The 17,809-nt window shown below is 39.5% G+C and overlaps 1 protein-coding gene across 3 annotated transcripts in view; it reads right to left on the reverse strand.

The window, feature by feature from the left end:
- Nucleotides 1-16,107, reverse strand: part of rnf111 (ring finger protein 111) — a 37,899-nt gene extending 21,792 nt beyond the window's left edge. Inside the window, exons 1-3 of one of the 3 annotated variants that reach the window (XM_042491958.1) lie at nucleotides 16,021-16,107; nucleotides 9,174-10,134; nucleotides 2,523-2,655 (exon numbers count right to left, since the gene is read on the reverse strand). In XM_042491958.1, the coding sequence (XP_042347892.1) occupies nucleotides 2,523-2,655; nucleotides 9,174-10,050 (1,010 nt within the window). In that variant the 5' untranslated portion in view covers nucleotides 10,051-10,134; nucleotides 16,021-16,107. Of the gene's footprint in view, nucleotides 1-2,522; nucleotides 2,656-9,173; nucleotides 10,135-15,624 lie in introns of all 3 variants that reach the window. The other 2 variants (XM_042491880.1, XM_042492040.1) reach the window with 2 other exon arrangements.
- Nucleotides 16,108-17,809: the final 1,702 nt, after the last annotated feature.

Genomic DNA, 17,809 nt, shown 5'->3' on the forward strand with positions numbered 1-17,809 from the left:
TCTTCACACTTTATAGAATTCAGTTAAAACCACAGCTGGTAGGAATTCAGAGTATATCTATTGTATACCTAATGTTTCACATGTTGTGGCACTTGTTCTTCGCTGTCACTGTTGGAGTCAATTACTAAGTAATAAACTAATACTAGCAACGTGTAGTTTTAGCATGTGAATGGCATATAAAAACAAAAAACAACACTCCTACTCAAAGTATCATTTTAAGCCATAGCATTCAAACTGTCCACCACTGATAATGGCTTATTAGAAACCTTTATTAAATTAGCTTTATTTGTGCTGTTTATAGAAAGAATTCAATAACATGGGGGCTACGCAGGTCCTCTCAGTGTGGTGTGGTTTTGTTGCTATAAACAACAATGTATGCAGGCTACTTTCTCTCGTCAGTGAAAGCTAAGGAATCCATGAGCGAAGCTATACACTACACTGCACCTCACCTTACCTCAGCTCTTTCATCCTACTAATCATACAGCTCTTGAAACATGAGCAATCACCAAACTGCATTTGCTTTCTTTTTCTAGTTCTGTTACAACTGCTAATGCAAACACCAACACATTTATGTGGTTGCGGCCTTAACAGAGTCATTTACACAAGGCATTTACACGAGCATTAACTTACAACTTAGCGTCCATGTGGCTATTAATAAACTAGAATATTCACAACCTCCAGTCCTCTATTGGTCTCTCACCCTGAGAAGTAGTATAAGCTAGGACCCAAACCTCCCATCACTACTTAAGAGCTACTTCAAGCAAACAAACTTTGAAAAGAAAAAGGGCCTTCCTCACCAAGAGCAATAACTATAACGATAAATATAGCCTTTTAAAAATAATTCTTTATGAAGTAGACGGCAGAGTTCACACCACAACTACAGCAACAACGTCAGTGGTAAAGGATATCATTGGGATCGCTTTCAGAGCAACTGGATTAATGACAGAAACACTGACAGCCAACTAAAATCCATAAGGTGTCTCAGCTGCAGTGCATAGAACGTACTTGGCACAACTGTTTACAGAACGTTATTGTTAATCAGTGTGGATGTTCACATCGTTATAGTTATCGTTCTTGGTGAGGGTGAGCTAAGACTTCCCAAACACTATAATATTTGAATAAGAGGTGCTTATATTTTTTCCATACTCTTATTATTGTTAGTGAACTTATTATTTAAATCAAATAAGTTGTGGAGTCCATAAAACTATATTCCACCTTAACAGTACATATTTTACTATCAAAGATTAACACACAGTTGGCTTAAAAGTAAAGTTTCTATGGTCATTTTGAATTAAACAAGGTAAAATTACATTCCAATTGACAGATTTCAAAGTACAAACATAAATAAATAGAAAGTACAGGTAAACTTTTTGACTTCTCTTGCAGCATTATCTACTTCTCCACTATCAATCCAAATGCACCATTTCTTCCAAACTCATCAGTTTGTTAGAATATTGCTTCATTAACTGCTTCCGTTTGTTGCTTGATCATGAGCACAATCAAAATTGTGACAGGCTTATGAGCATGCTAATCCCATACACTGGTGCTCTGTTATAGATGAGTGACAGTCACTGTTAGGGAGGTCATATCACTAATTACCAGCCAAGTTCACATAGAACTTCATCAAAAACAGACATTAGTAATGAAATATTACAAATTATTGTTTTTCAAAAAGCAGAGGAGTACCTTAGTAAACAACACATAACCAGTATAGCTCAGCAGCACTGGGGATGGGGTGCTTTGTGCTCTACTAAAAGGGAAACAACACCACATGATTGATCATGCAAAAAAAAACTGAGAAGCTTGTCTTCAGCCCCAGGCTCCATCAGACCTGATTACTCACAAGAGAAAAATGCTCTGAACATTTCTGACAAACAATAACATTACTGAACTTAATTTGTTCAATTTAAGTCCTACTGGAACCCAAAACTACACTGGGTGTACTGCTTTTTGTGTACCTCAGGGTTCAATATTAGGTCCCAAAACCTTTTTAGTGTGTAGATGCTCCTGACAAAAAGATAACTCCTGTGCATGGTGTATTGCTAAGCAGGATTTTCTCTCTCATTTTGTATACAATAACGTTTTGTACATTTTTCCATAAACGCTATAAAAAATTATTAGAAAGACATTACTTGATCTCTTGTCAATAAGGTTGATTGGCATGTTCACAGTTACAACTCCCAAATGCACTCAAACATAATGTAAATCCTGGTCAAACTTTTAAAAGTAATTTGTTCTCCAACCATCCTGCTGGCCTTGTGATCAAATTAAAAACATCATACAAGATGCTATGTTATATCTGTACAGATAGATAGTCCCTTATCCTAAGGTTATAACGGACACATGGTTGACATTTAGCCTATTAGTTAACCAGATGAGGCAAGGGAATTTGCTGTAAATGGCAGGAGTTAAACAGTTATGACTGAATTGCATGTCCCCTGCTATTTGGGGCAGCTGAGCTAATGTAAAAATGAATATAAGCACACAATGTCAATGCCTGCTGAACAAGCTTAAGTGCCTACCTAAAACCATCCCCAACTGTGACGATCTCCACCTCACTGTCGGTTGAGGTGACGTTGATCTCCTCGCTTGCAGGGACAGCAGGAGCTGGAGCTGGAGTTGACTCAATCACCACCACATCCTCATCCAGGGCACCTGGGCACACCGGTTTAAGTTAGTATAGTACAGACATATACCATACAATCTGACAAAGGCAAAGAAATACATTAAAATTGAAAGAAAACACATACTTGAAATGAAATATTGCAGCCTGACTACTTTTCATTAGATTATGACACTTAACATTCATTAATCTTTCACACTGAAGTTGGGTACAAATAAATCAATAGGCCTTTTTTGTTTGTTTGGGTTTTTTTAGTGCAAATATACAAAAAACACATTAAAGTTTGTGCATGCTATAAAATGCATCTGCTTCTCATGCTTTTATTTTCAAAAACACGCTTCCTTTCTTTTTCCATGGCTCAGTCTTAAACCAAGCAAGTTGTGAAAGTGGCCAGATACTAGTACTCCTTTTGTTTCATCATGTTAACAGCAGAGTCATCAGGCTTGACAGTTTAAAGGATAAACGTAGGCCATCAGGCAGTGCTCAACTCTGTTTGCACTGGACTTTGCTTTTTTCCTTCACCATTCCCAAACCTGCCCTGTGACTGGTTCCCTGCGGGCTAGAGCTCATTCAATTCCTGCCTGGACTTATTACCAGGAGAGCCCCAATTGGGCACTGGAATCAAGACGTAAGCTAAATGTGAGCATCACATAAGCATTCAGTCATCTAATCCACATGGAACCTGTCTTCCATAACATCTCAGCCGTCTGTCAGCAGCAGCTCCTGTGGAGCTGAGAGGACAGCAGTTGGCTACCTGCCTTCGTAAAGCTGACTGACAGCAGAAATTCACTTAACCAAAACAATTTTCATGTCCACTCCATGGGAAGAAATCCAGTGTTTTTACGTATTGAAATGATTTTTTGGTCTTATTTCCCCATCAACCGTAATAAGTGAGGGGAATCTACCTGTAGTGAAAAAGGGAAGCTCACAGACCGACTTGGAGCCTTAATCGATCAATGAAGATATTGTAAATAAGTTCAAAACACATACACAGCTGAATATTTGTATGACTTTAACAGTTTCCTATGCATATTAAGCTTCACTAAACGCAACATAAAGCATGAAAAAAAAACAAACAGAAGATTTCCGTGAGACAAAGTCAGTGTGGGTTGATACACATAATAAGTATCTTCTCTATGAGACAAGTGAGTGACAGATGTCAGAAGTGCTTCTAAAAATGCCTTCGGTGGGGACTGGCCAAAAGAGGGGATGGTGGCAATAAGAGACTGGAGAGAACAAAGTTGAGGGTAGTTAAAGTTCTTAATAACAATAATTCTTTTTTTATCTCCAGAGGTCCTGCAAGTGTGTTAATGCCACCCACAGCTCACACAAGAAGATCAGTTCATCACAGGCAATGCTCTAACAAGTTAAAAGTCACGGCGAACTAATTTGAGACAATGAATCATTCTCTTCTTAACAGAGCCATTGCCAAGACCATGGTAGGGCAACAGGGACATTGCTTTCCTAAATAGAAATTGTGTTGTAATTTCTTATATATATATATGAACACACAGCTTTATGTACAGGTTTATTGTATGGGTTTAAGCCCAGACATAAATCTATAATTTTAGTCTATCTCATGGCTGAAAATCATACACACCACATAGTCACAGACAATATAGGTTTGTCGGAGCCTACAGTCTCATGCCTGTTTTTAATTATTGCCACAGTTTCTCAGTGTAAGTGAGAGTTGCTGACTCATTCATCTGGTATATGAGTCAAAGTTACAAATTCTTTCCCACATTCTTAAGACTTCAATGTAAATCTTTCCTTTTTCTGGCAGAGTGAAATTATCTGTGTTGTTTTCGTCCTATATATGGTAGGGCTGGGTATCATTTGAAAAATTCCAATACCAGTACCTTTAAGGCAATACTGATTCTGATAGTGCTTCAATTGATACCTTCTTTTAGTACCTTATTTGATGCCCATCATGTGGCATTCAGTTGTATAAAATACCACCAGACACAACAGGCGTGTAGTATAGCCTTACTTTGGAAAATTTTGGCTGCGAGTCGGCACACTGAACTGCCAACTCTATCAAATGCACATCACGATTGGTCATGGGCCAATCACACATCACATTAAATTGAAGAATGCTTGCGGTGATTGACTGCAAGCTAAACCATACAAATAATCTTCTTCTTCTAGATCTGGATACAAAAAAGAATCCAGGTATCGTTTGACTGGCATTTATGCCTTTTACTGATAGGACAGTTGTTAAGCGTTAAAGGGGAAGAGAGAATGGGGGCGACATGCGGCAAAGGGCGAGACTGGAATTGAACCTCTAGCTACTGCGGCAAGGACACAGCCTCTGTACATGGGGCGCCCCAGAATATGTGCTTTTGATTGTGGAAATACAGTGATTATAACAGTTGGCAGCTCTGCAGTGTGGCCCGGGCGTAACCTTCAGGGCACGTGATGCACACTGTATGCAAAACGTCATCATTATAGCGTCTCCAGTATAAAGTTCATAGAAAGATAAGGGTCTGTATTTTTGACTGTATTTAAAATCATACCGTATGGATTTCTAAACACCCTGGTATCCTGTAATATTGTGATACTGCCTATGCCAAGAGAATATGAAAACAGCTAAGAGGTTTAAAAAAGAACTTACGGTAACTGCTACATTACTCATGTGAGTGATTACCACAGTAACAAAATTTTATGCTGAAGTAGTGATGGTGTGTTTACGTGCACATCACTGAGTGCCTTGTCATATACTCCCCAGTGTGATTTCTATTCCAATTGTCTCCTGAGAACTGCTGCTTAGCACCCTCTGCAAGTCTAGCAGCCTGGCTCTCTGGTGAAGCCTTCACATGGTAAAACAAACAACACCTTACATATAACTTGCAGAGTTGTAACCAATGAGTACATTGTTTGGTTAGGCACAAAATACCTCTTTCTACTACTATACCTAACATGACTACAAACCCTGGACAAAAACTTCAAATTTCCCAGGTGAGACTTTCTGAAGTCCAACCACCCACTTGATCAGTTGGCAGTAAGATGATGTGCAATATGATCAAAATTGAACAATCATCCTTTGTATCTGCGGTTGATGATGCCAACAATTTAGTGTCACCAATCATCAGATGAGCACATAAGAGAATCTTTAGAATTTTATTGGATCTAAAAGAAGAATTCAGATGTGACCTGTATTTAAAGTTAATCTGTCTAAGATATTGTTTAATCACAGTTACATTACACATCTTCTCTTGACCTCTAAACTGTTAGACAGGATTAAATTGTTACTACTTACACTCCAACTCTGGACATTTAGGAAGGCAGGTTTCATCACTTGCCTCCATGCTTTCCCCTGCTGTAAACAAATGCCTTGTTTTCCCTGCGAGACCTGCTGTTCCTATGCAAAGCCTGAGTTCTCTCCCACCTGCCTCCCACCATGGAGGCACAACAACTAACTTTCCATTCTCCCCTAGGGCCACAGCAGCCGAAATATTGCTGAGGCTAAATAGCTACATGAAGAAAACAATGAAGCAAGATAGGGGTGGGGCAAGGATATACTGACTCTTGTTATGAATGCTGGAAAATTTAAAATCAGAAAATAGAAGGTGCCTTATATATTCGCAGTCATTTGCTGAGAATGAGAGCAGAAAGCTATGGTTTAGATTTAGGAGCTGTATAAACCTGTTGTTCCAACAGGTACAGAAGGCTGCAGTTTCCATTACAGCCTGCCAGGTGTGGGGCCACAAAAAGCAGAGGGGGAAGTAGCTATTCCTTTATCAGTTGTGCCCTAGCCATAACAAAGACATACATACAATATTCTTATGTATGTTTCAACATTTATCATGTTTATAGAAAACTTCAGTCAAAAGCTAAGATATGCCTTCTTATATCTGTCATCTTTTTTTTTTTTTTACATAGATTTGGCCACACAACAGAGGCAGTATGCTTCCATGTGGAGGGGAATAGCTACTTGCTACTAACATGTTTCCACTATAGCTAAACACTGAACAAGGTGAGTATTTCCTTACTTCCTTTTCTCTGGTTAAGAGCCAGAATGAAATCAGCTGCTGCAGAATGAAAAGACTGGTGATCCTGCTTTACTATACAGACATTAATACCCATTTCCATCAAAATTAGTACATTTATGCTGGGTTTTAATGCATGGAAAAAAGGCTAGAAATAGATGATAGACTCCTTTCCCATTGCCAGTAGACCAGATAGTGGTGTATCACGTTTGTAGTCACAATCGTGCTGGAAAACAGGGTTAGGAAACAGTAGAAAGCAGCATGGAGGCCACATCCATAAATCTTTTGGGCACTCAGCTGCCGACTTTTCGTATCTGTTTCATTGATGGTATTTGTTATTGTTGGGGTTGCTGTTCCTTCTTGAAATTGCCTGATCTATTTTTATTTAAATCCTGCATTGTTTTAAATCTGAGTTCAACCTGAGCACTTTGTATCTTTGTTTCAAAAAGCACTTTTTTACTATTATATCTGATCCTTATTCAGTTTCTCTTTCAAAACCATGCAGACTAACTTGGATTGATCGCTACCTTTCATGTAGGGGTGGGCGATATGGCAAAAATATCATCACAATATTTTTAAGGCAGGATCACAATCACGATTTTACCACAATTCTTAGCTCTGTATCTATAGGGAAGGCATGAAACAGACTTGCAGATAGTGTGCTTTGGCTGAGAAAAAACAAGGCTAGGTTAAAACCTAGTATATAGCTGGACCGTGTACAATGATTTCCAACCCTTTTCCTTTGGGGACTTATTTACTATCACTGAGTACACTGAAGATATATTTAGGGATATTTCATATTAAATTAAGAGAAAGGTTGAAAATAAGGCAATGTGCCTGTGACTGGAGGCCCCCAAATCAATATGTCTGCCCGTGGTAATAATAATGTGAGCTCAGTGCCAGCGGCTGGATGAGACATGGAGCGATGCCCTCTAATACTTTGATCCAAAAGTCTGACTAAATCTGAAATTAAAATAAAGTAGTTTGTAGAAATCTAAAGAGGTCACTTTCCACCTCTTAATATTTGTTTGTTGGTTCATTAAGACACTCTGGTGCTGTGAGGAGAAGCTCCGCTCTGTCTGTCTCTCTCTCTAACCCTGCTGCGCTGTCTGGCGATCAGCTGTTTGATCCGTGATAATAAAACACCACTCAGGTGTCAAATAATCGGCTGTATTCCACAGTCAGTCCTTCACTGCATTACATGATTGTTCAACACGTCTGTTGTCGCAGTGTTTTGGCGTGAGATTTGCTTTGGTGTCATGAGAGTGTGAGGCTAACGGTGAAAGCGAGTGTCAGGATTCTGCGGTCCAGCCAAAAAGTTTGGATCCATCGCATGTATGAGCATAGAACTACAACAGATGGAATGCGCACTGTAACTCGATACAACGATCTCTCCGTGACTGCGGATTGTGGACGCATTGTAATTATACACAATCTAATAATGTCATATTGCACACCCCTACTTTCATGTAGATGGATGAAATTTGTGGCAGCGTACCAGTGCATCGCGCCAAAAAAGGGTCTGAAATCAGTGTTGATTAAATCACTACCTATTGGAGCCAATCAGAGCCAGAGTCGATAAATATGGTGACTACCACAGAGTAATTTGTTCTGGGTATGAATGGTGATTTTAACCTTTCCCAATAAAGACAAAAGTCAGATGTTAGCAGGGTTTTTTTTGTCCAGTGAGATCACTTATAATACTCATACTTCAGATAATTACTCTCTGATTGTACAGTAAGGGGAACAGGATTCCTATGGATTAAGATTTTGATAAATTCAGAAAATATATAGCTGTTAAGATTATTCAAATTCTAAAAAGAAAAAAGTACAGCACTAACAGCCTTTTTGTAATTGAAAACAAAATTTCCATCTCCTATTGGAAGTTGCACAACACATGTTGACCAGCTCCTCTCAAACACCAGCCACTTCAGTTTTTCTGTTCTGCTTTTCAGTGTATATTAATGCACATTGCTTCAATGTACTTCAGTTAAAATGTTAATTCATGCTGGATCATATTTGTTTCTGCAGATCCTGAGATCCTGGTGCCTGTGAGCTTTAGGAGGCATAATTTCCATTATACTGTTACAACGGTGATGGTACTCCTTTTTGCCTATTTTTTAACAATCCTAACCAAGTATATATTTTTCCAAATTGTTTTGTATTACTATGCCGGCTGAATGCCCATTGAAACCATGTTGTCTCATAAGTTTAAAAAGGCCCTGATATACTGTATAGGCCATCTAAACTCTCTTTTATTGACTATTTATCAACAAATTAGGTATTTAAGACATTTTAAGTACTCTATCACAAACTTTTGTAGCCTCGAAAATACAAATACATGATGACTGATTGCAGTGTCTTACGTCTATAATAAACAGTGTTATAGTTATCACACTGCCATGAACCAGTATTATGCTACATAAGCCTTCCCTGTTGTTTCACAGTACTTTTAACATATGACATACCCTACATACATATGTTATACTGTCAAACAAGATATGTTAGATACTACAACGCATCACAAGGATACAACTATAATAGAGTTTGGTTTGTATTACCTGTGGCTACAGTAGCACTGTTGGGCTGGCTGCTGGTGCTGCTGACATCTACATACAGCTCATCTTCTGCCTCGGTAGAGGAGGGGGAGGAAGAGTCACTACTCAGCTCCTCACTGGAACTACTGGTGCTATGAAGTAGAGCATACTTCCTACGTGCAATAACTTCACGTTTCTTCCTCTGCAGTAGTAGTCGCTCCTTTTGCTTCTGAGTCCGCTGACCTCCTCCAGGAGCTGTTTTTACAAAGCGTTTCCTATGTAGTGGCCGCCGGCTGCTCAGACACGGCCGCTTCAGCAGCACTGGCTCAGCTTCAGACCGCACCCACTTATGAGAGCGATTCCCCCGAGTTCGACCCAGAACAGGGCGCAGGCCAACTCCAGTGGCTCCTCCTGTTGTCAGGGCAGGAGCCTTGTGTTGGCCCCCTGTTGCTCCAGCTTCCCCGTCCTCCTCTGAACTGAGAGTGTCTGAGTCCCCGAATCGCAGGCTAGAGGAAGGGGAGGAAGCGCAGTCACTAAAAGAGGACTCGTGATTATGTTCATCCTCACTGGGGTGCTGTAAAAGTTCTACCCTGGGACGCTGAGGGGCCAGTGAACTCTCACTAATGTGGCCCTCTTTCAGCGAGCAGTCTGATGGCCCTGCCTGTTGGCCTTTTCGTTTTCGGCGCCCAGGAAGGGTTCGTTCTGAGTCTCTGTGCGTTCCTGTGTCCCTTATGGGCCGATGCCTGGACTCACACAGCGTTTCGAATTCGCTGCCTGCCTTTCCAATCACCTCCATGTTGTTAGGGAAGCTCTTGGCTGCCTCCATGGGCTCTGGGTTCACCAGTGGCTCCTTCAGATGCTCCTGTCTGCTGGGGGCCTCAGATGGCACCTCACTCTTCATGGTGGCAGGTCCTTCCTCAAAGGGCAAACAGCAAGTACACTTGCATCAGTTCCTAGGCGTCTATCTGCTGCATCTCAAAAAAATCTGAAACAAAAGAAGGGAAAGAGTTACAATTGCAGAAGGTGCTGTGCTTCATAACGAAAGGACAGATCATTGTAGGGCGACATGATTCAAATCTTTTGACATTTCCAAAAAACATAAAGACCAATTATACAACAAACTATTGTAAACTACAGGAAAAAAATCACATTTAAATATTAGTCTGATCAACAAGCTAAATCTTTTTGTTATCATTCGTCCGTGAAATGCTGGAATAAACTGGGATGGGAATAAAAGTCACCAATGGCTCATTCAAATAACAGAGATAAAACGGGCAGTTTGTCGAGATTAACTTCATATGATGCTAAAATATCAGATCAAATTTAATCAGAGGACACAGCTAGTTAGCAACTTCAATTTCTAATAATTATGACTGAATCTTAAAATAGATTATGGATTCCATCCATCAGACCACTACGAACATTTATGTGACCTTTACTTAATGCAACTGTCTCTGCTAAATTGGAGACAAAGCTTGTTTCTGTTTAAAGATTATTTTTTGGGGCATTTTCCCATCTTCCCTTTTCCCTCAGTTAGAGAGAGACAGGAAAGGTGGGACAGAGAAGGGGGAATGACACGCAGCAAAGGGCCACAAGCCGGACTCAAACCCGGACCGCTGCAGAGGCCTGAGGCATATGGGATGCATGCTCTACCCAGTGAGCTAGAGGTTGCCCCAGAAACAAAGCATATTTGACAAGCATTTTTAATATATACTCTTGCAGGACTTTATTATCTGCAGAGACTCTGCCCTCTGTCTGCATTCACTTATTTTCTTCTTGTTTTCTGTACTTGAGACCTTCATGGGCGTATACCCCTACAAAGGAGGGGGAGACACTCTCTAAAAAGGTAGTGACCAAGTGCCAGACTGTAAGCAGCATAAATCCAAGAGACAACAACAAAAAATTGCAAATTTAGTGAGGCAAAACGCCAGAAGAGAGTGAATCTGGCATTTGATTTTACTTTGACTGGCAAGCATGTTTAGAAGCAGTAACCAACAATCATGTACAGTATACCTTTAAGAAAAGCCCATCCAAGGCACCAACTTATGGTTAAATGAGTGTAATTCATAATAAAAAAGGACAACATATTTAAGTTACTATAAATAACAATACTTATCCCTAATGGCATCAATTAAAAGGAAATTAGGTTACAAGGGAATTTAATAAAAACAGAAAAGCAACTGCAAAAGCTACATATGACATAAAAAAACATAAAGCATACATATGAATAGGGGTGTGCGATATGACGATTTTAGATGGTGAATAATTAGAATGTGTCCACGATCCGCCATCATGAAGAGATCGTTGTATCGTGCTGCAGTGCACATTATATTTGTTGTAATTCTATGCTCATACACGCGTCTTTTGGCCGGACTGCAGAATGCGGTATTGTTCTGCATTTAAACATATTTCAAGGCACGAACTCTCACACCGTCAGTCTCCCGCTCCCATAACACCAAAGCAAATCTCACGCCAAAACACTGCGACAGCAGAAGTGTCGAACAATCATGTAATGCAATGAATTGTAGAATACAGCCGATTATTCGACAACCGAGTGGCGTTTCATTAATACGGATCAAATAGCTGATTGCCAAACAGCTAAATGCATTAATCAAATAAATACATAAGGTTTATATTTTAGGTCAGCTTGGCTTTATTTGTATTCTTAAATTGACACATTGGTCTGGTGGTGTAGGGGTTAGCACTGTTAGCTTGCAGCACGAGGGTGCCAGGTTCAAATCTGGGTTGGGGCAAATTCGGACTTTGAGTGGGGGGCCCTTCTCTGCACAGTTTGTGTGTAAGTCCTACCTCATCTCATAGAGAACTAAAGGTTATGTTTAGTCTTAACTCTGTATTTATTAAGTAAGTTTACACAGAGTTCATGTACGGTTTGCATTCATTTCATTTCATTTAATCTGACTAAGTTACTAAATTTATTCAAGCTGTCTTAACTTGATATTAAACTATTGAATTTAATGCATTATTTCACCTTGAAATAATGTAATAAAACATATATGGAAAATGTAATTAAATTTACATGTAATTAAATTGCCATGAAAATAGTGGAAAACAAAATTGTACACACGGATTAAAATCTGTTCAAAGAGGTACTATGGCCTAAATGTTCTGTTATTCTTTTTTATTTTAGAGCTATATTTTTTAATTTGGGAAATTAGCTTGGTTGTACTGTTCAGTGATATGCACAATAATCGTAAAATCCAAAATGAAAAAGAATCGTGATAAAATCGTGATTGTGATCCTGCCTTAAAAAAAAATCATGATATGATATTTTTGCCATATCGCCCACCCCTTGATATAACTGACTAATAATTACAGAAAAAAACAAATGGGTCATTCATCTAATTTTTTCCCTCTTGATTCCTATTTTTTCAATCATGCAGTTCAGCCATCATTACTGTCTGCACTGAATTGTTCTAACTAGCCTTTTACTGTGCGTTCACACCAAACGCGAAAAAAAACTGCATCGCGTTAGGGTGCAGCCCCACCGTACGCAATGTCAGGTGACTAGAAATCTGCTCCCATTCATCGTGTATTGGGAAGCGACTGATTTCCCGTACAAAGCATGCTGGGATACCTGCAACTGGAACCGAGCAGGCGGCACGACGCATAACCCATGGACACGACCAGGAGCCGTGACGATTTCAACAATTCAAACATAACACATCAAAACGGCCACTCAGACTGCAGCTCCAGCGACTTTCTGAACAGTCCTGCATAAATTCACCAAATAACTTCAATGAAACTTTACGCATTAGAGACGGGAGCGGGGGGTTGGTGATGGATACAAGTGACCAGTTGGGCAGGGCGGACGTGAATTGAGGTGAACTGGTCGCGTATAGTGAGGCAGCACCGTTACTCGCTCGTACTCGGTCAGTTGTTATTTATTTTGAACATTTTGAAAAAAGAAATCGCCCTCAACAGCTGTGGTTGTGCTTAGGTTAGCTAAGAGAGGCTGCTAATGGTTAACGTGGTTTGCGGTGAAATACAACAGGAAGCTGGATGTAAACAGGCAGGCTCCGTATTCTGAAGCAGAGTGAACCAAGACACACACTCTTCACAGCACAGCATTGTTTCCTTTCCACAATAAAAGACCAACTTAAATGACTCAGAGCGTTTTGGTAAGAAGCAACTCAACAAAAATAGCTTACACAAGACACAGGTGTATTTTCAGAGCTTACCGTGTAACTTTAGAGCTTTGCAAATGTTTATTATGTTTATTATTATGATTAGGCTTTATATATTAAATACTAGGGATGGGCAATATGCAGAAAACCATCATCACAAAATTTTTTGCCAAATATCTTGGTATCGATATTGCAACAATGAGATTTTTAATAAATAATCATCAGTGATGTGGATTTAATGACTAAGTGTGTTAAGTGTACAGCTATAACTAACAATTCACTTTCCATTAATCTGTTGATTATTTTCTTAATTAATAAATCAGTTGTTGGTAAAATAAAAGCTCAAAACGATGTCCTCAAATGTATTGTTTTGACCAAAACCCAAAGAGATTCATTTTACTGTATTAGACGAGCAAAGAAAACAGAAGATATTCACATTTAAGAAGCTGGTATCATAGAGAATTGTTACTTTTTTCTTTTAAAAAAATACCCTTAAAAATACCTTTTTAAGTTCTGAAAATTACATCACTTCACTGTAATTCAGCCTTTAAAACCAGGAAAAAACAACACTTACACGATATTAGGAAATCTAAAATTTAAGAAGTTGTCTTCTCTCATATCACAATATCAATATAACATTGGCATATTGCCCAGCTCTAGTTAATACTAATCCATTAATGCTTTTTATTTTCCAAAATACCGATTCAGCAGATAAGTTTGGACATCCCAATTTTGTAGGCAAAAAACCCCCCCCAAAACACACACACACACACACACACACACGGTTCACACAGTTACAAAGACAACATATGAATCCAAAACAGAAGCATTACATTTAATTGCTTCTAGTCGGAGTGATTAATTCTTTAAAGGATATCACTATTGCAGATACCACAATCACAAAGGGTTTTACGCATCTGCAGTGATGTACACTAATGAAATGTGCTTAAATAATATTAGGGACAGTGTGAAGGAAATTGCAGGCTACACTATACGCACGTGGTGTTCGCCCACAGCAACAAGCCAGCCACACTTCTTGACATGATGTAATCAGAAAACAAAATCATGAAGCTACTATTTCAGCAAGTGTTTTAGGAACATATTGTACTGACCCTGTCTATTTGGCCATCTGCAAGTACGAGTGATGTAACACATCTCAAGAAAATAAAACCAATGCTTTGCCAGTACCATCCACATTGTTTCCTGAGACGACACTACATTTGGATATCTTGCATCTGTCGACATCCCTGTGTAATTGTATCTTCATCAGTTTTTTTATTAAAAAGCCTGACAAACATGGTCAAAATGTAAACATCCAACTAGTACGTTTAAGTAGGACATTTTATACCAACTCACAAGTCATTTAGAGACAGCTACAAAACTTCTTGAGTCTTCTTTCCATTTCTGTGGCACAGTCTCAGTAAAAATGTAATACAACAACATTCCTGTTAGTGTTTGCTGCAGGGTATTCTTATTAGATTGCATTAAATGCACAAGTGTTAGTGATGTTTCTGTGTGTTACACTGCGTATATATTCAGTAACAGACTGACAACACATTAAGCAATGTCATTTCATTATTCATTCACCCCTCGTTTCATAATAACATGCTGTTTCTCCTGACAACATGCTGACCTGAAGCTGCAACTTTTGTGAAATAAGGCTGATGGTGCTGAACACAAGTTACATCTGCTTTTATACACAAGTGAGAATCCTTCAGATGCCACAGAGAAAGCTGCGCAATGACATGCATGAATTCAGGGGCCTCAGAGGACAGCCCTGAAGGAACAAAATCCCCATGCATCAAGGCTGAATAATAGAAATTTCTCACAAAGAGGGCACAAAGACGATGAGATAGAGATACTGCAGATATTAGCAGGTGAAGCATACGCAGCCTCCTAAAGCAGAAAATGTATGGTGTAACAGAAATGGCATCAGTGAACCAATTCAAGATGTACGACTGAGACTGGACTGCTGAGCTGCTGCTAACGATACTCACTGTGCTTTCTGTCTGTGAAACGACTACCAATCACTGTGATTATGGCAGAAAACAGCAGACTTACATAGATTTATTTCTCTTGACAGTATGGAGCCTGAGAGTGAGGCTAGTTTCTCCAACCCTTAACGATTAGCTGTCTCTCTGTCTGTGTCCCACAAACTCTGCTGGAGTGACTATTGGCACATAAACTCGTGTAAAATGGAGAAGCACTGACAATATTAAATGTGATCAACTTATGTTGATCTATAAAACGATAAAGAATCGAGAGAAAGTGGACAGTTAGCCACCTAGCCTGACAAACACCGGACAGAAGACAACAAAGACAACACGTACCTGAGTCTAAGTCCTTTTTTTTTCTAAATGTGTCACCGTCCTTTTTGTAACATGTGAGGTGAAATCCTACGGGGGGTGATGACAAGCGCTGAAAACGAGCATTCATCTAAATGTTAAACCTGACTGCAACTACGCAGGCCTACATAGAAATCGCGATCCGAGGACGTTAGTGGCTGGGATTGTGAAACTGACAACACAGTCCCGAGCTGAGGCAAAATCGAAGGCAACGGGCCCCGGATGGCTACCAGCTAAGCTAACGCAAAGGCTAGTTCACTTCACTCAGCAAATACCCGATTATACTCAGCCATTTTGACTCGCGAAGGAATCCGATCGAGTCTTTAAAGCTAGCACGACTTCTCTACTGTGTTTCTATTTGACAAGATAGAAATGTCTCACTATTAGCCCTCGACGAAGCTGCCATTCCTGCCTGTCGATGTATCCACTCTTGTTTACCCAGCAGGTCGTCTGTTCGCTGGCTCCGGATACAACACAGCCGTTACCGTCGCTGCCGCGCGGGGGCGCCAGATCACCGCCAGCTGCTTTACGACACTTTGCGACAGCTTGACTAAATCCCGTTTGTTTTCCAAAAGCAAGACGTGCTGATAAAATCTGTCACTGTAATACATCTATGATGTGGAGAGGACCGAGGACGCTCTCTCCTCGTCCTGTTTCATGTCGACAGAAGCGCACGAGGAGCTGTTTGTTATTGTAAACATGCACGCATATGCACAGGTGATATCTGTGTATCATTGTTTTGCACCTTCTTAAATCCTCCATTCCAAATACTAGCGCGCCCACTAGCGTATTGAGGTTGGAGGTGTGAAAATCATATCTCGAGCCCTTGATCAACCCCAAATACAAGAATTTCAAAAAATGCTTAGTTGCGCAAATTAAAGTTATTGTTTAGCTGACGAAAGCCACTTATAATAACTGTATTTAATCACGTTGATACAACCCATAGACTGTATATAAATATTATAAATTACTAAATTAATTCAATTATATGCAGTCTACGATACAACCCTAAGATTGTAAGAATCGTGCAAGCACGCGACATCAACATGATGAAATATACTGAGTTTGATCTGCTTCAAGAGCTACAGCTTGAGACAACAAGACATAGGCCTAAAGAAAGGGTTTTGTTTTTGAATGGACCGAGGTGTTGTCTGAACAGATGCGTTTTCTGTCTGCAGTGGAAGATGTGTAGGCTAGATAAAGAGAAATTGATATTGTCATTGAGAATCATGAGTAGGCTTATCCCACCAAATGCAGGTTATTCATATCAATTGGGGTGGCAGCTCCTCCTTTAGTCAGTATTATAGGCCTATGATACGAAATAACTGAGGTATATACTGTTTATTATGAATTATAGTCTATTATCCAAACAGTGGGACCATTGTCTTATTCTAATACTTAGTATGGAATATCTCCCTGACTGTATATCTACCTTTCTCTTGACAAAAAACCTGTAGTTTATATTTCACAGCTAAAATGGAATTAAAGAAAATATTAGAAGCCTGCTTCTGTCTAGAGAGTATATCGCTGATGAGCTGTTAAATTAAAATTAGCCTATACTGAGAACAAGGGAAGTGATTCTGTCTGAAGAAATGCAGACTAGACTTAACCAAGCAAATGTACCCATATTTTTTAGTAGCTTGAATATGGGCACAGAATAGGGACAAGGAGACACTGATAAAGCAAATGACTGACAAAGTACAAGTACAGGGCATCACAAAGTAAGATCTCAAATATAGTGGACACTATATGAGTGTACAAACACTAGTTTGTGACATTAGATTTACTCCCATCTGAGGCTGGTGTGGCAAGTTTAGGATTAGGTCTTGATAGGTGGAGAATCAAAATGTGTTTTTAGACCAACAAGAGAAGCAACTGAATATAATCTGCTTAAAATCAACAACTGGGTAGGCCTAATGTGTGCATTGACATGTGGTCTGAAGAAAGGAGGAAACTCTGCAGGTCACTTGGAACTGTGAATTTTCAGTATTTTGCTAAAGATTAGGCACTATTCTACAATGTACATAACAATGCCTGCACAACAGCTTTTGTTATCTTTCTTTTTTTTTGCAATGGCGAGTTTTCTTAAAAACCGTCTAGTGTGTAGTGCACAGTTTTTAAAAGAGGCTTTAGTGCAAGCTGCTGTAGTCTCTGCCAGAGAACACAGTTT

This window comes from Plectropomus leopardus, chromosome 1 (assembly GCF_008729295.1).
Source record: "Plectropomus leopardus isolate mb chromosome 1, YSFRI_Pleo_2.0, whole genome shotgun sequence".
Lineage (NCBI taxonomy): Eukaryota > Metazoa > Chordata > Actinopteri > Perciformes > Serranidae > Plectropomus > Plectropomus leopardus.